Source organism: Octopus sinensis, linkage group LG22 (genome assembly GCF_006345805.1).
Source record: "Octopus sinensis linkage group LG22, ASM634580v1, whole genome shotgun sequence".
Lineage (NCBI taxonomy): Eukaryota > Metazoa > Mollusca > Cephalopoda > Octopoda > Octopodidae > Octopus > Octopus sinensis.
The window spans coordinates 4,806,896-4,826,218 of NC_043018.1; the positions used below are offsets into that span (position 1 = coordinate 4,806,896).

The window sequence follows — 19,323 nt, forward strand, 5'->3', positions numbered from 1 at the left end:
TCCATTTCTGCACGCTAATTTTATTAATTTATTCCCATTCATGTGAAATCACTTATTCAAGTTCAAATCATTGATGCAATTTTACACCAATTGCTATTTTTACTTTTGTATGTTATGATTATATTATACTTTAGTTTGATTTTAATTATTACTTACTACATATAATTCAATTGTTATTATTACTTTTATTGTTTAAGTGAAAGCATCTGACGTAAAATAGAGAAATATTTTTGTTTTACTTTTAACACGTAATACTGAAATAGTGAAGATATGATATTGCTATGGGCTCACTCTAAGCAAGAAGTTGAACATTTTTTTTTTGCCCATGAAACTACATGGACCCTAAGTAAGGCATATGTAAAATTTGAATGAAATTGGTTGTGTAGTTCTCAAGTTTTAGGGAATCGTAGTGGAGAAGATATGATATTGCTGTGGGCTCGCCCTAGGCAAAAAGTTAAAAAAATTTTTACCGATGACACTCCCTGGACCCTAAGTAAGGCATGTGTAAAATTTGAATGAAATTGGTTGTGTAGTTCTCAAGTTTTAGGGAAACACACAGACAGACAGACAGACAGACACATTCTCAGTTTTATATATATAAAGATATATATATATATATATATGCATGCACATATATGTATATACATACATATATATCATCATCATTGTCGTTTAACGTCCACTTTCCACGCTGGCATGGGTTGGACTGTTTGACTGAGGGCTAGCAAGCCAGAAGGCTGCACCAGGCTCCAATTTGATCTGGCAGAGTTTCTACAGCTGGATGCCCTTCCTGATGCCAACCACTCCAAGAGTGTAGTGGGTGCTTTTTATGTGCCACCGGCACAAGGGCTGGTCAGGCGGTACTTGCTTTGGCCATTGCCGATGCTCATCGCTGACTGGCGGTTTTGCCTTCTGGCGAGGGTGGCAGTATGCGGGCAGCCCTATCGTGTGGCTTGCTGCTTCGTGCTTGCTGAGGGTTAGGGTTAGTGCAGTTGATTAGTGCATCAACCCGTCTCCATCAGTTAGCTGTGCCTGCGCTTTTATGGAGCTGGCAGTGGCAGGGCACTTATATGCGACATGTAGATGCCACGAACCTACTAGCACGATGTGAACAGGTTGCGATGAGGGATTGGAGGGGAAGTGTGTCCGATGCCGGGACCCCGGAAATCCAGTGTTAACGAAGCGGCAGATAACTGCCCGTGGAACAATTGGCTGCCACCAGCACGGTTGTCGGTGATGTTGGAGAACGTCGCCATCGCTGTGGAACCTCGAAGCATCGTCTCCAGGTCTGGTCCGCATGTTCACGTCCACATTTCTGTGTGTTGTCACATTCCTGCTCCAACCCAGGTGTTGCAGGCGGCCAGGGACCCAAAAGATGTGATCTACACCCAATTGGCACGAAGCCAGAGGAAATCTGGTGGAAGTCCGAAGCGCCTCTGATGTGCAAATCGATTGTCGGAACCGGGTGTAGGGGCGAAAGACCAATCAAGTGATCTAGTTGCTGGTTTCCTCTGAAGTTTCCCTCAGGATAGCTGGTGCCAGTGGGAGAATGACGCATAATTCTGTCCAGTAAAGTGAACGACTGGAGGCCCCAGGGACATGGACACACACATTTGTATATATATACACACATGTATAGATACATATTTATACATACATATATATATATATACAAATATACACACACATACATATGTATATAAGGTACACTACTCTCATTAGATCCCTTATTCTTTTTTTAGCAGTTGTCTATATTGTTATTGTTATAGAAGGTGGTGAGCTGGCAGAATCGTTAGCACGCCAGGTGAAGTGTTTAGTGGTATTTCACCTGTCTTTATGTTCTGAGTTGAAATTCTTCCGAGCTCAACTTTGCCTTTCATCCTTTCGAAGTTGATAAGTTAAGTACCAGTTGCATACTGGGGTTGATCTAATCGACTGCCCCCACCTCCACCCAATTTCAGGCCTTGTGTCTATAGTATAGAAAGGATTATAATAGTGAGGTGGCAGAATCGTTAGCACGCTGGGTGAAGTGTTTAGAAGTATTTTGCCCATCGCTACAATCTGAGTTCAAATTCACCAAGGTTGATTTTGCTTTTCATCCTTTCAGGGTTGATAAAATAAGTACCAGTTGAACAAAATTGCTGCCCTTAAAAAGATGGTGGGAGCTGGCAGAGTTGTTAGGAAGTTAGACAAACTGCTTAGCTGCCTTTTTTTTTTTTTTTGTCTCTTTATATTCTATGTTCAAATGCCACTGAGATCAACTTTGCCTTTTGTCCCTTTGAGGGTCAGTAAAATAATCACCAGCCAAGAACTAGTGTTGGTGTAACCGAATGTCCCCTTCCCCTCAAAGTCTCTGACCTTGTTCTAAAAATTAGAAAGAATATTATCAATATAAACCTTGACACTGGGCAAAATGCTTGGCAACATTTCATGTCTTCATGTTCTGAGTTCAAATTCCACTGAGGTCGACTTTGCCTTTCATCCTTATGGGGTCGATGAAATAGGCACCAGTTGAGCCCTGGTGTTGATGTAATCAACTTATCCCCTCCCCCAGAATTTCTGGCCTTGTGCCAAAGTTTAAAATCATTCTTAAAAGCAAGATGTGCTACCCTTGATACTTTTAGGAGAGTTGTTATTTAATGTAACTCAAACTGTGATGAATTCTCCATGTCAGGTTGGAAAGTGGATGTGAAAACAACAGAGATGATGATATGTGCACACACACACACACACACACACACACGTGCAAATTAGGTTCAGTCTATGTCAGCTCATGGTATTATCTTTGGATTCCAAATATAATAAATGAAAAAGTAGACAGACATATTTTAGCTGCTATTTCTTGCAAGTCATGAAACTTGGGGAAAGTACCGGTAATTATGGTAGGTTACAAGTCGAAGAATAATTATAGTAAGAAATGGGGTTATTAAGGTGTAATGAGCAATATTCCTGTTTCAGAAATCCCAAGATGATAAGCGAAGTAATTATGAAATGGAACGTATTGCTCATGCCAAGAAGATATTGCGTCCATTTATGTTGCGGCGGTTGAAATCTCAGGTAAGTTTATATTTTGTCTCTTTTCTTTTTTCATTTTTTTCAAAAATATTTTTGCTTTGTTAAATGTTAGGATTTAATTTTTAAAGAGATTTAGTTGTTCTTTTTAGCATGTTGAATAACTGAATAGAGGCTCTCTTATTGGTTTATTGTCATTGTTGCTTGTTAGCATATGGACCTCTGACGTCATCATTTTATGAATAACTGTTAATCATTATTCCTTGCTGCCAGGTTTTGAAGCAAATGCCACCGAAAGTGGAAGAGGTCTTGTATTGCCAGATGATTCCAGACCAACAGGAACAGTATGAAAACATGATTAACCAATTTACTAAGGAAGTTGACAATGCTGACGGCAACACACGGCAGTGCATGTTGATGCAGCTGCGGAAACTTGCAAACCATCCGTTGTTGCAAAGAAGACACTTTAATAATTCATTGCTACGTTCTATGTCTACAGCAATTGCCAAAGTATGTACAAATAATTTTCTTTGTTTTTTTCCCCCCTTTAAGTACTTATTTTACTAATTAGGTGCAGGTGTGTGGCTGTGGGCTCAGAAGTTTACTTTCCAACCATTTAGTTCTGGTTTCAATCCCACTGCGTGGCACCTTGGGCATGTGCTTTCATCTATAACCTCAGGCTGACCAAAGCTTTCTGAATAGATTTGGTAGACAGAAACTGAAAGAAGCCTGTTACGTGTGTGTGTTACCTCCACCACCACCACCACCACCACCACCACTTGGTAACTGGTATCATTATGTTTATGCACCTGTAACTTAGCAGGTGCCGCTGTAGCTGTGTAGTTAAGAAACTTTCTTCCTGGGTTTGGCCTTGGGTTCAATCCCACTGCAGGGCACTTTGGGCAAGTGGCTTCTACTATAGCCTCGGGCCAACCAAAGCCTTGTGAGTGGATTTAGTAGATGGAAACTGAAAGAAGCCAGTCATACATGCACATGTGTGTGTGTGTGTGTCTTTGAGTTTGTATTTGTCCCCTACAACAACTTGACAACTGGCACTTGTGTGTTTACGTCCCCGTAACTTAGTGGTTCGGCAAAAGAAACCAATCGATTAATTATCAGCTTTTAAAAAAAAATGTAGTGGGGTTGATAGGTTTGACTAAAAATCCTTCAAGGCAGTATGTCTCCCCCCCTCCCTCAGGGCTACAATCGAATGGCTGAAACTAGTAACAGAAAGAAAGAAAATGTTCTTTCTGAAAGACAAAATTGATCTGAGCATGATTTGAACTCAGAATGTGAAGTGCCACTGAGCAGTTTCTGAAAATATTTAAGACTTATCCAAAAGGAACTGTACGATGGACTAAACCCCAAACATCCTGATTGTGAAGGGAACTTTTAACCCCACCATACACTTATGTGTGTTATTACATATAGAAATATTTTCTCAGTTTTGTTTAGGATTTTTATCATTTTTTTTTTCTCCTCTGTTTCGTTTTGAAGGAACCGTCTCATCGAGATCGGAATGCTTTACCCTCTGTTATTTATCAAGACATGGAGGTTATGTCTGATTTTGAATTACACAAACTCTGCCTTCTGTACAAGGTAAGTGAATGTCCCTCTTTTACGTTTTGTGCTTCTTGCTTGACCCCAGTTCACTCTCCCTAATTCTGTAGACATATAACCAATTGTTTCATCAGTGACCATCCCTTCTTTGAGGCCTGGTGACTAGGTGTGATTTGATGGAATTTTGGCTGCTATTTCCATAAGGTGGATAACATGGTGAAATTGAACTTAGAATCACAGCCCTTCCCATACTTACACAAATTATCAAATCTGTTTCTTCTATTTCATAATTTCTTACTTTTTGTCCTTGTTATGTCTTTCCAATTTCTTTACAAAATGAATTGCATTTTCCTCTGTAACGAATAAAGAAATCCTTAAAAAATTTTACAGAAACATCTTGGACATTATGCTTTAAACCCTTCTGTGATTTTGGATTCTGGGAAATTTCGGAAGATGGATGAATTGCTACCAGATTTCCGGGAAGTTGTAAGTAATTTTTTGTTCAAGTCTTTTTTTTTTGTCATTTTGCTTGAACACTTTTTATTTAGAAGTTTCCCCCACTTTATCAATTTTGCAATTTTGAGAATGGAGAGTGTGGCTATTGTTGTTTTCCCCATCTCACTGTATGGCACAATCATTTACATGTGTGTGTGTGTGTGTAGCCTTGTTTTGCCATCACTTGATGGTTGTATATGAGTATCATTGTCATACAAGCGAGGTTGTTTGTTTCCACTCTTTTGTGAAAGACATGTCAAACCATGGCAAAAATATTACCTTGGAAACAAGTGATGGTTGGTGACAGGAATGGCGTCCTGTTGTAAATCTCTTTCAATAAGTTCTAAGCATGGAAATGTGGACGTTAAATGAAGATGGGTGATAATGGGCAAGATTTGCTTTTAGGGGAGGCAACTCTACAATCGTCTATTAACGTCTGAGATCCAAGGGGCAGACTACTCTGTAAGGCTTATTGAATTTATCCCATTTCAGTTTATTTCTTCCATTTATTATTGATTGCTATTGGGATATGATACTTCGCTGCAGGGCAAACGCTGCATCTGTATGTTCAGTTTATGAGTAGTATAGCATTTTCAGTATTGAATAGACACACAGTGTCTATTCACTCAGGTGTACAAAAGAGAAAAGTGTAGACTGCATCGGATTTGTGAGGATCAGGTCTAATTTCTTTGCATCTGTCAATTTAGATAACGCAATTTTGAATGGAGTTGACAAAGTTGTGTTAAATATCTGTTTTCTACTCATTTTTTAAGGTTTGTGTAAAGCCGAAGGGCACTCAGCACATATCTTCAAAGTTGGTTCTCAAGGTGCTGCACAGTGGGACTGAACCTGAAACCATGTGGTTGGGAAGCGAGCTTCTTAACCACACAACCACTTGTATATATGTATGTGTGTGTGTCAAATATATAGAGAGAAGGGATGAAGCCCCTGATCCTCACAAAGGACTGAGATATCTGGCACCTTGCTCTACTTGAGAAGACCCATCCACCACAGCAGAATTGATGCCGGTGTTTGTGGCCACGTTAAAAGCATCATGTACAGTTCATAGGGTGGCTGGTGTTAGCAAGGGCATCCGGTCTTAGAAACCATGCCAAACAGACTATGGAGCCTGGCGTGGCCCTCTGGCCTTACTAGCTTCAATCAAACTATCCAACCCATGCTAGCATGGAAAATGGACGATGATTATATACACACACACACCACACACACACACATTCAAGAGAAAACACATAAACGTTTTGAAAGTAATGTAAAAGGCTTTTTGATTTTGCTGTATTTGTCAGACTTTCTGATGTCGGTAGTTTTACTTTTCGTTTTGTAGGGAGACCGTGTACTCATCTTTAGTCAATTCACAATGGTACTAGACATTTTAGAAGAATATCTGAAATTAAAAGAAGATATGAAATATTTAAGACTTGATGGACAAACTCCTGTACAAGAAAGGTAAGTGGAACTAAAGAAGGAAGCTCTCCACTATTGTTTTTACACTGTGTGACCATGCTGGGGCACTGTTGTGGTTATTATTATTAAGGCGGCAAGGTGGCAGAATCGTCAGCACACTGGGCAAAATGCCTAGCAGTGTTCTGCCAAGATTGTCTTTACCTTTCATCCTTTCAGGGTCAATAAAATAAGTACCAGTTATGTGCTGGGGTTGATATAATTGACTATCCCCCTTCCCACAAATTTCAGGCCTTGTGTCTATAGTAGAAATAAGTATTGTTATTAAGGCAGTGAGTTGGCTGAATCATTAATATGTTGGGTGAAATGCTTAGTGGTATTTCGTCTGTCTTTACGTTCTGAGTTCAAATTCTGCTGTGGTCAACTTTATCTTTCATCCTTTCAGGGTTGGTAAAATAAAGGACCATTTATGCTCAGGGACCAATGAATTTGAGTCACCCCTTTCCCCGCAAAATCAAGCCTTCTGCCTATAGTAGAAAGGATTATTATTATTATTGTTATATTTAATCTGTACTGCTTTTTGTTATTGTTTCTTTAGCTTAAGTTCACTCTTTATCGAGAGCCCTATAATAAAAAATATTTCAGTTGTTAGGAGTCCTACTGTGTAAAAGTATACCTAGGATTACACTCATCAAATGTACCTTTTTTTTTGTTTTTAACCTTTGTCTCTGCTTGTCTAATATTGGTTCACTATAGAACCCCAAGCGTTTAGAATCTAGAAGAACTTTTGGTTTTGTTGAGAACATGACAATCTGCTTAGTGTTGGTGCCATGGTAGAATGTGCCCAATGCACTCTGCTGGTGTTTTGAAGGATACCAGGCTGTAGAACCCACACCAAAGAATACAACACGACATTAACTCTACTCTTATCATATGAAAGTATATTTTTTGTTGTTGTTATTATTATTATTGACATTAAATCAACTGAAATTTTTTTGCTTTTCAGACAAGGATTGATTAATAAATTCAATGAGGATCCTGAAATTTTCATCTTTTTGTTATCAACTCGAGCGGGTGGCTTGGGTATCAACCTCACTTCTGCCAATGCTGTTATTATTCATGACATAGACTTTAACCCATATAACGACAAACAAGCTGAAGATAGATGCCACAGGATGGGACAAACAAAGTAAGCATTGTCTGTTTATGCACAACATCTACACCTCTCACCCCCCCCCCCCACATATCACCAGACACCTGTCTCATTCGCATTCTTATATACCATTGTTTTGATTTTGTTTTATGCTTGTACCAAGCCAAGTTGTCTACTTACAAGAAGATTGCTGGTTTCATGTCACTTCCTGCCTTTTTATGCTGATCCCTAGTCTCCATTGCTTTGTTTTTCAGAGAGAGTTGGGTATGTGGGTATTTTGAGAAACACCTCATGGGGCGACAGCTGTGCATGGGGCATAGTCACGAGCTGCCCTTTGGCAAAGCACAGCACCCACCCACCCACCCACTCAACCACCCTGCCAGGGATACAGCAAAGTCATGGGACTGTAGCATGGCAGTGTGAAGAGGTGGCAGAACTGAGCTGTGCTTCTGACATATTGATGCTGAGTGGAGGAACCGTAGAAGGTCAATGGTCAGGATCATAGGAGTGGTGGCCATGGTTGTGTAGTCAGCTGATGAAAGATTTGCTATGGCTCAAGCTTCCAGTTCAAATTCATAATAATGGAATTGGATGGCGACAGAGGGTCATGGGAATCTGTGAAAGCAGTGACAAAATAAAAAGAGAGGAAGTACAGAGTGATTGGTCGTAATGTCAGCAAGGAATACAAACATTGTCACTTTTACTCAAGCAGTGACAAACCGGGAATATCCACATTCATGCACTTTCACATACACACTCACACAACACACAATGGCTTCCTTGCAGTTTCTATCTGCCTAATTCACTCCCAAAGTATTTGTCAGGCTGGGGCTGTAGTTGAAGGATCTGATTTTGAGGCAAATTTCTTAAAACCTTGCAAGTCATGACGGAGGTTGTTGGATAGATGTTTCCTTTTATTCTTTTACTAGTTTCAGTCATTTTGACTGCAGCCATGCTGGAGCACTGCCTTTAGTTGAACAAATCAATTACAGCACGTATTCTTTGTAAGCCTAGTACTTATTCTATCAGTCTGTTTTGCCAAACCGCTAAGCTACAGGGATGTAAGCACACCAACACGGTTGACAACTGATGCTGGCGGTACAAACACACACAAATACTTATATATACAACAGGCTTCTCTCAGTTTCTATCTACCATATCAACTCACAAGGCTTTGGTCAGCCCGAGGCTATAGTAGAAACATTTGCCCAAGGTGCCACACAGTGGGACTGAACCCAGAAGCATGTGGTTAGGAAGCAAACTTCTTAATACACAGCTGTGTATATATATATATATATATATTTCATTTCATTTGAGTTTGAGTCCATGCTCAGGCCAAGTCGAAGACTCCACCCTCAGAGTCTGGTGTGGTTGCCAGGTTGTATTCTCTGTTTAATTTTGACATGTGTAGGAGCGAGTTTGAGTCAGTTTGTGCTCGTTGTGTATATCCTGGGAGATGGGGTTCATCTCTAATGGTGCTTAAGTATCTATCCAGCTGCAATTTGAATGATTCCACACTGCATCCTGATAGATTTCTGACATGAACCGGAATGGAGTTGAATAGTTGTGCTCCTCAAACCAACAGACTTGACTCTCGCAGGGTTTTTGCTGCCTGGCCAGCCTTTTTGTTGATTGGTGGTAGCTGGCAGCGTCTTCCGTGGCACAGTGAGTAGTAGGTTTTGATACCAAAGTTTGGCACCTTTTGCTCTATCATTTTCCAAATGTATATAATTCGGTATCGCTCAAATCTTCTTTCTATTGAGTACATCTTCAAGGTTTTGAGTCTTTGCCAATAGTCCAGGTCCCTCGTTTCTGAGAAGTATGAGGTAAAATTTCTTTGGAGCGATTCCATCTTAAATAGTTGGCCCTTTGTTGTTGGTGACCACAACTGAGAACAGTAGTCAATCCTCGGAAGTATCATACTGTTCCAGAGGGTTTTCATTGTTGAGATATCTCTTGATTTGAAGGTGCGCAAGATCCACCCGCTGTACTTTCTTGCAGTAAGACAGACTGAGTCAAGGTGTTCTCTGAATTTTAGGCTGGTTCCCATGTGGATGCCTAAATCTTTCACATACTGTTTTTCCATTATTTGTTGTACTGATGGGTTTCTGTAGTTTGTTGTATTTTTCAGATCTTGATCTGTTCCGTAGTGAATTAGTTCAAACTTCTTATCATTGAACAACATGTTGTTTGTTTCCTGCCATTTATATATGGTGGTCAGGTCCTTTTGTAAGGCCTCTGTATCCACCTTGTCTTTGATTTGTCTCATGACCCTGGTGTCATCAGCAAAGGATGAGACATTGCTGGTTGTATCTTCATCTATGTCAGAGATGAGGATGAGAAACAGGATTGGGCCGAGTACTGTACCCTGAGGAACACACCTGGTCACAGGTGATGGTGCTGAATGGGTTCCATTCACAGTGACTGTTTGAGTTCTATTTGTAAGGAACTCATGTATCCATGTACCAACTTTATATATATATATATATATACCTAGAGGCTATGAGAGGTAATGTTGTCAATAAGACCCAAAGGTGTCGGGTAATGCTGAGTAAGTGCTATGGACAGACCATAGTTAAGCTCCAGGTTCAGTGATTATACAAATAAGGAGTCCAATGTAGGTCATATATTAGCATGTATATAAATATAAAACAATTATTTTCTTTTCAGGATGGGATAAAAATCCAAGGCTGTGAAGATTTCAGAACATTTATAAATAGGTCTTACAGCTGTTTCCAGGATATTTATTATATCCCTTCATTGGAGACGGTGTAAGAAAATGGTTAAGCAATAGTTAATTTAGATAAGATATGAAATAGAGAGAGAAGTGGAGGAATGAAAATAGACGTGAGATATGTAGGGATATTGCATTTGTAGACCCATTATTTAGGGAATGACCAATTTTAAATACTATTGGATTTTACTCACAAGGTATTGGAATCTTATATGTAAACCATTCTGCCTAAATAATGGATCTACAAATGCAATATCCCTGTATATCTCACATCTATTTTCATTCCTCCACTTCACCCTCTATTTCGTATCTTATCTAAATTAACTATTGCTTAACCATTTTCTCACACTGTCTCCAATGAAGGGATATAAAAAAATATCCTGGAAACAGCTGTAAGATCTATTTATAAATGTTCTAAAATCTTCGCAGCCTTGGATTTTTATCTCATTCTGAAAAAACAAATTTACATATATATATATATATATATATATATATACCTATGCATGTATGGGTACAGGATGTCACCAACAGTAAACAACATGAAATATGAAAACAAATGAGTTCAATATGCAAACAACGAGAGAAACAAATGGACAACAGGACAAGTAACATAAAGAACAACCCTTCATCAGTTGTCAGCCGTCTGTCTCGTCTTCATTTTGAGCATTGAACAAAAATATTAGTCTTTGAAGACAGTTACTCCCATAAGTACGAAAATAAAATTTGGGATTTATGGAAGGTCAGAGTTGGGAACAATAACAGGACAGTGGAGACATAGAAGGAAACCAAATGAAAACAAACATGGAGGGTTGTTAGACAAGAATGAGAGTAAAATGGCAAACGCTGGAGAAGTATTTTCTTTGAAAAGAGAAAAGATAGAAAGAGACGGAATATGTCCAGTCCTTAGGACTATGCTGAAGGAAAAGAAAGATGGACGATGGTCATGTATATGTAGTAGATATAATAATCCCTTCCAGGGGCCCTATCGTAGATTTTTTTCAACAATCTAAGTATGCCACTAGTTTTCCAGAAAGTTTCATCAAAATCGATAAAATGGTCTTGGAGGAGTTAGATAACAATGTCACAAACACTCACAGATTTCCACATATGTAGTCGATATATAGATGTATGTATATGTGTATATATGTTAGGTGTATTGAGTATAAAGTTATAACAGGAACGAATAAAAGCGAGGTAAAGGAGAGAGAGAAAGAGGTTACAGCAGGCGTGGTTGTGTGGTAAGAAGCTTGCTTCCCAACCCCATGGTTTTAGGTTCAGTCCCGGTTCAGTCCCACTGCATGAAACCTTGAGCTGGTGTCTTCTACTATAGTCTCAGTCCAACCAAAGCCTTGTGAGTGGATTTGGTAGACGGAAACTGAAAGAAGCCCATCGTGTGTGTAATGAATGAGTTTATTGTTTTCTTTTGTTGGATTTGGATGTTCCTATTTTTGTGGTTAATAAATAATATGAATTGGTAATATCTGTAAGTCGATGATTGAAATGAATCCGTTCCTCCATTTTCTTATTTGTATTATATATATAACTATGTGTGTGTGTGTGTGTGTGTCTACCCATATCGCTTGACAATCAGTGTCGGTGTGTTTATGTCCCCATAACTTAGTGGTTTGTGACAAAGGAACTGATAGAATAAGTACCAGGCTTAACGAAATCAATACTGGGGTTGATTCACTTCACTAAAAATCCTTCAAGGTGGTGCTCCAGCATGGCTCTAGTGACTGAAACAAGTAAAAGATAAAAGATACAATGAGGTGTGGTGGTGGTGGTGGTGGTGGTGGTAGGGCAGTGGTCAAAGCAAAGAGAAGATAAAAGGAACGTTGACATAATAATTTTCTTTCAAAAAATAAAAATAAAGACTAAATCTTGTGATGTTCTCTTGTCTGGTTTCAGGGCTGTGAAAATATGTCGACTGCTGAGTAAGAATACTGTTGAAGAAGCCATGTTCCGGTGTGCTCAGAAGAAGCTGAGCCTAGAGAAAGATGTCACCTCGAGCTCTGTCCAGAACTGTGAGTATTTTTTCTCATATTGTTTTCTTTCTCTACTTTTTCCAGTCATTATTCTGTTATAATTACTAAGTGTTCCCCTTGCTATACCCTGAATGTTTCCTGAAATTAACTGCTGAATGTTTTCTTTTAACTTCCTGCATCAGAAACTCCAGTCCTGTAATAATTGTCACAGAAGAGAATTGAATGAAAGGAAAGATCAGTGGTTGTCCTTCTATATTGAGAGTTTTTCCTCATTTGAAATGAATGTAAACAAGGTTATTAAGGGGCTTGTGATCCCCTTCATCTCGGGATTGGCTGTCTACTAATGCAATCTCATGCTCTGCTGGGTTGCATAGGAAGTTAAGACTTAAGGATCTAAGCCAGATCCAATTTAGCTTTGAGTTTTTCATAGATATCTCAGTTTCTACTCTGAAGACATTAGTTTTCTTCCTTTGATAATTCTTTTCTAAACTCATTAATCTTTCTCTAAACACATTATTTTTGTCTAAATCTGGATGTTTGTTATATTTTGCATTTTCAGGTAATACTGATGAGCCAGAAGTTGATGTTGCATCCATTCTCAAAGAAGTTCTGGCCAGTGCCACCAAGAAGTGAAAACTTTATGTAAAACTTCTGAAGAATCACCATTTCAAGATTTTTTTTTTCTATTTCTTTTCCTTTCCCCTTCCTTGGAAACCCTCATCATTTTCTCATGCCATCATATACACCTGCCTTCTCTGCCTGCATCCGTTTGTTATTTCTTTTACGTTTCACTTCTTTCCCTTTCATTTACATCTGGTATATTATCGTACCAAGCCATCACCAACTCTCTGTCTGTCTGTCTGTCTCTTTGTTTTCACTACCTACACAAAATATGAACATATCTACATACATCCACACACACACACACACACACATGCACATCTATTTACAGACATCCAGTTTTCTGTTCAATTTGCCTTTGTTCAATCAATCAATCAATATCTGTCTGTGTGTCTGTCTCTGTGGTGTCCATCATTGTGGAAACAGATTGTATGAAAAAAAAAAACCCCAAAAAACTACCAAAACTACAAGCAAACAAACATGGTTACATTATATACATTGGACCAGCAAAAATAGTGACATGAATTGCTAATAAAGTTACTCTTAGGTTAGTTTAATATCGTTTGTTTTATTTTGTTATTTTGGCTTTCATTCAGAACTCCTTTGTGTCTTTGTTTTACTGTATTTGTGTGTGTGTGTCTGTGTGTGAATTATACAGGGCAGGGCAAAAGTCCACACACAAAATAAGTTTAGTATACTCTGGAATTGTCAAAGACATACTTCTAAGATAGATTAGAATAATGATGAATACTCAAGTACTTGTACATGATGAATGAAATTAATAATAACGATGATGATAATGATGTAATATAAATAAAATGTCAACTGTTTTGGTGTGTGACTTTTGACACACACACACTCTCTCTCTCTCTCTCTCATATATATATATATATTTATATATATATATATATGTTTATCTATTCCTGAGAGAAAAGTTGGGCATAAGAGGTATCAGATGTCGTATGCAAGAGAGATGACTGTGCTTATACGGCCATGTGATGCGTATGGATGAGGACAGCTGCACCCAGGAAGATATGGGACAAGGTGTTGGTGCATGATCTTCAAATGTTGGGCCTCATGGTGGCAGTGGCAGGGGACTGAGACCTTTGACAATACACCCTGCTTGTATAGACCTGTCAAGACAAGAGAGATCGTAGTTGTGACTAATGCCAGTGTTGCGTATCTGGCACATAGAAAGCACCCTTCAGACGTTGGGGGCGATATGCTTTTCTTGAGAAGACCAGTCAAGCCTATTGAAATTGTAGTTGTGGCCCTTAAAAAGTGCCGTTTGAGCATTGGACCTCACGGAGGCAGTGACAGGGGAGCAAGAGCTCTGGTGATGGACCGTGCTTGTGTAGACCGGTCAAGCCAAGTGAAGTCGTAGTCATGGCCGGTGCTGGTGTCATGTCAATGGCACTTAAAAAGTGCCCATATGGAGTAGTTGGCGTTAGAAAGGGCGTCCAGCTGTAGAAACCTTGCCAAATCAGATTGAAGCCTGGTGCAGCTTACCGGTTTTTAGTGAATCCGTCCAACCCATGCCAGCATGGAAAGCAGAGGTTAAATGATGATATATATATAACTTTTCATCCAGTTGCATGAGGCAGACGTTTTGGCAGGATCCAACAAGTCTATTGACCATGTCTTGCACCACTCTTAATTTTGGTATAGTTTCAATTGTTTGGTGCCCTCTCTAATGCCAACTACATTACGGTATGCTTGGTCTTTTGGGACCTCACTAGAGCTGGTGATTTGAAAAAGCACCCAGTGTACATAGTGAATTGCTTAGCATTAGGAAGGGCATCCAGCTGTAGAGACAAAGCTAAAGCTGAGATTAGGGCCTGGCATAGTTCTGCAGCTTGTTAGACTCTGGCAATGCTGTATGGATCGACAGGGCCCAAGTGAAAGATAAAAGATTATATGTTGTGCGTGTTTGAACTCTTGTCCTAACATCACATGATGGTAGTAAAGAGGCATAACCATTTAACAAGTGCTGTTCATTTTAGGTCTTCTTTGAAAGACATCCAGGTATGTGAAGTATTACCTGGTTTGGAAATACGTGTGAGTTGGGGACAGGAAGGGCTTCTGATTGCAGAAAATTTACTTCAAAATTCCACTTGATTTATGTAAGTATGGAAAAGAGTACGCTAAAACAATGACGATACACTCAACCTACTCCATAATATATATATATATATATATATATATATATATATATAGTTCAGTTGCAGGATGCAATAGAATCTGGGATTCCATCAACAGGATCGGCTGGGTATGTAGTATTGAACCAACAAGCTGAGGCAACTAACAGTTGTGGTTTGTTTTTAATTCACCATAAGTAATAATATATGACCCAGAACCATGCTAATAGTTTAGGAGTTCTCATTTTCCTGTGAATCGATTTTGATAAAACTTTTCCCAGCTGGTTTGCACATTATGGCAACACCATTGTTATGTTTTTGTTATTCTGCATAATGTCCTTTTTTTTTCTCTATTTCAGATTCTTCAGTTTTTGAATGAATCACGCTAATAGCATGTGTCCTCTAAGAACAATGGGACATGGAAAAGGCCTTAATCAAAGTGCTAAAGGCACCTCTCTTCGTGTCATTGTGGAGAAGCTAGGTTGTTATGTGGACATAGATGATTCCTGAAGGACCTTTGCCAAAGAAGAAATGATCTGATTGTGGGACCTCCAAGACTGTGACAGCTAGGGATTTAAAGAATATTAGTCGCAAGTTACATGGGAAACCTGGACAAACAATCAAAGCCATTTTCATTGCCTCCAGACTTCCTCATATACTGAAAACCATCAGAAATCACATCTTCAGAACCATGGCTTCCGTACAAGAATCCCTGAAACTGTCTCCTTTAATGCCCCATCACATTGTGTTCTGTTCACTGATGAAACCAGGGCAACCCATGACGGACCTGACGGTTGGGCAAATGGTTTGGTCTATTTTGGAGAGGAGTGTCACCAACGTTTACAATGTCAACAACACGGTGGAGGAGTCATGTTGTGGGATGGTATCATTGGAGACAGACTTGTTGGCGCAGTCAGGGTGCCTGAAAGGGTTAAAGTGACTGCAGCCACCTTCTGCAATCTCCTGAAGGAGGTCTTGAATCCCTGGTTAGATGACATACCTCTGTCACTTTTAAGGAATCTTGTATTCATGCATGGCAATGCTCCCTCCCACTCTGCTAGGACCACTTAAACATTCCTAGGGTTTTACGGCAGACAAGGTGAAAGGTTGATGGTGTTGCTGCCTGTATATCATTACTCTTCATTTTCTGCCAAAATATATCTAGATTTCATTCAAAAGCTATTAGCGTGATTCACCCAGAAACTGAAGAATCTGAAATAAATAAATAAAAAAAAAAGGATGTTACACAGATTAACGAAAACATGGCAATGGTATTGTCATTGTGTGCAAAGCTGCTGGGAAAAGTTTTATCAAAATCGATTCACAGAAAACCTGAGAAAGTCCAAATTTCACCCCTAAGCTATTAGCATGATTCTGGGTGTATATCTATCTATCTATATATATATATATACACACACACACATATATATATATATATCATCATCATCTTTTAGCGTCCGCTTTCCATGCTAGCATGGGTTGGACAGTTCAACTGGGGTCTGGGAAGTCAGAAGGCTGCACCAGGCCCAGTCTGATCTGGCAATGTTTCTACAGCTGGATGTCCTTCCTAACGCCAACCACTCGGTGAGTGTAGTGGGTGCTATTTATGTGCCACCGGCACCGGTGCCAGAGGAAGCTGGCAAACGGCCACGATCGGATGGTGCTTTTTACGTGCCACCGGCACGGAGGCGAGTCGGAGTGGCGCTGGCAACGGCCACGTTCGGATGGTTCTCTTACGTGCCACCGGCACTGGTATCACAGCTACAAATTTCATTGATGTTGATCGATTTCGATTTTGATTCTGATTCTCACTTGCCTCAGCAGGTTTTCACAAGTAGAAATTTGTGTCCCAAGAAGGAAAGGTATGCATAAGTGGACTGGCTACATCCCAGGTAGAGGCCACGGGTTATGGTCTCACTTGTCCTGCCGGGTCTTCTCATGCACAGCATACTTCCATAGGTCTCGATCTCTAGTCATTTCCTCGGTGAGACCTAAAGTTCGAAGGTCGTGCTTCACCACCTCGTCCCAGGTTTTCCTGGGTCTACCTCTTCCACAGGTTCCCTCAACCGCTAGGGTGTGGCACTTTTTCACACAACTATCTTCATCCATTCTTGCCACATGACCATACCAGCACAGTCGTCTCTCTTGCACACCACAGCTGATGCTTCTTAGGTCCAACTTTTCTCTCAAGGTACCTACACTCTGTCGAGTATGCACACTGACATTACACATCCATCAGAGCATACTGGCTTCATTTCTTGCGAGCTTACGCATATCCTCAGCAGTCGCGGTCCATGTTTCACTGCCATGTAGCATGGATGTTCGTACGCAAGCGTCATACAGTCTGCCTTTTACTCTTAGCGAGAGGCCTTTTGTCACCAGCAGAGGTAAGAGCTCTCTGAACTTTGCCCAGGCTATTCTTACTCTAGCAGTTACACTTTCAGACACCCGTCCCCGCTACTGACTTGGTCACCTAGGTAACGGAAGCTATCAACTATTTCTAGTTTTTCTCCCTGGAATGTGGCGGAAGTTGGTCTCTGCACATTTTCAGTGTTTATTGCTCCTGAGCATCTGCCACAAACAAAAACTATTTTCCTAGTTAGCCTTCCTTTGACATTGCTGCACCTCTTATGTGCAACTTATAGAGTTTCTACCTACGCCTTTTCTACAGATCGAGCAAGGCCATCTACCTGAAGGCGTTTGTGATTTATCTACCTTCCTACTTATTAGGACTTTGGTTTTAGCTAGGTTGACTCTAAAACCCTTCGATTCTAATCCTTGCTTCCACACCTGAAACCTCTCCTCCAGTTCTGATAGTAACTTAGCAATTAGAGCAAGGTCATCAGCATAGAGGAGCTCCCAGGGGCAACCCATCTTGAATTCCTCCATTATTGCCTGGAGGACTATGATAAATAGGAGGGGGCTGAAGACTGAGCCTTGGTGGACCCCTACCTCTACCCGGAATTCTTCACTGTACTCGTCGCCAACTCTCACCTTACTAGCAGCGTCCCTGTACTTGGCTCGCACAGCTCTCACTAACCATTCATCTATCCCTAGTTTCCTCATTGACCACCAGATGAGGGATCAGGGGACCCTGTCGAAGGCATTCTCCATGTCAACAAAAGCCAGGTACAGGGGCTTATCTTTGGTTAGGTATTTCTCCTGCAGTAGTCTTACCAGAAATATGGCATCAGTGGTGCTTTTCCCTGGTGTTTCCTACTATGGTCAAGAGGAACATTAAATGATATCAATCTCGTTGGTCTTTGAGGAATTACAAAGACAACAAATACGACCACTTCATCGAGATCCCACAATTAAAAAAAAAAGAAGAAAAAAGACATCTGCATGGAAAACAGTAATTAAATTAATGTTTCCATAAATGAGGTAAATGAGCATAAAAACTAAGTGTTTAATTGAAAGTAATTAGTGTGGTAAGGAAGAGTGAGAGTAGGTGGCTTAGTGTTGCTCTGCCGATTGCAAGGTCTTGGTTTCGATTTTCGGACTGGGTGATGGGTTGTGTTCTTGAGCGTTTCCCAGAGCCAACCATTCATCTGCAACGGACTGGCAACTCTGTAATGTTGCAGTCTCAGCTACTTACGCGTCACGGAAAGTGGGTGACGAGTCTCGGCACTCGAGGCAGTAATGTCCAAGGATTGAAGATGAATAAACAACATTAGCCCTTTGCTTCCCAACCACATGGTTCCAGGTTCAGTTCCACTGCATGGCACCTTGGCCAAGTGTTTCCTACTATGGTCTTGGGCCGACCAAAGCCTTTTGAGTGGATTTTGTAGATGGAAACACTGAAAGAAGCCCGTCGTATATACACACACATAACTGTGTGTGTGTGTTTGTCCCTAACCACCGCTTGACAACGGTGTTGGTATGTTTATGACTGATAGAATAAGTACCAGGGTTTTTTTATGTACTCGAGTGGATTCATTCGACTAGAAATTCTTCGAGGCGGTGCCCCAGCGTGGCCATTGTCTAATGCGTAAAACAAGTTAAAGATAAAAATATTTTTATCGTAATTTATTGTTGTAGGGGAGACAACTTCTGACAGATTTCAGTTTTTAAAACTTTCCCCATCACAAAACGGGGTTTTCCCGTCTGACGTAATCAATGACGTCACAATGAAATGTCAAAAAAAAAAACGCCGCGTTTAAAAAATTTCCTTTTATTTTATTCCAGTTCGAAACTTCATAAAAG

At 40.1% G+C, this 19,323-nt stretch overlaps 1 protein-coding gene across 1 annotated transcript in view; it reads left to right on the forward strand.

The window, feature by feature from the left end:
- Positions 1-13,530, forward strand: part of LOC115223208 (SWI/SNF-related matrix-associated actin-dependent regulator of chromatin subfamily A containing DEAD/H box 1) — a 53,564-nt gene extending 40,034 nt beyond the window's left edge. The window contains exons 15-22 of the mRNA XM_029793680.2: positions 2,959-3,057; positions 3,286-3,522; positions 4,510-4,611; positions 4,963-5,058; positions 6,410-6,531; positions 7,493-7,675; positions 12,282-12,397; positions 12,918-13,530. Coding sequence (XP_029649540.1) covers positions 2,959-3,057; positions 3,286-3,522; positions 4,510-4,611; positions 4,963-5,058; positions 6,410-6,531; positions 7,493-7,675; positions 12,282-12,397; positions 12,918-12,991 — 1,029 coding nt within the window. The 3' untranslated portion in view covers positions 12,992-13,530. The remainder of the gene's footprint in view (positions 1-2,958; positions 3,058-3,285; positions 3,523-4,509; positions 4,612-4,962; positions 5,059-6,409; positions 6,532-7,492; positions 7,676-12,281; positions 12,398-12,917) is intronic.
- Positions 13,531-19,323: the final 5,793 nt, after the last annotated feature.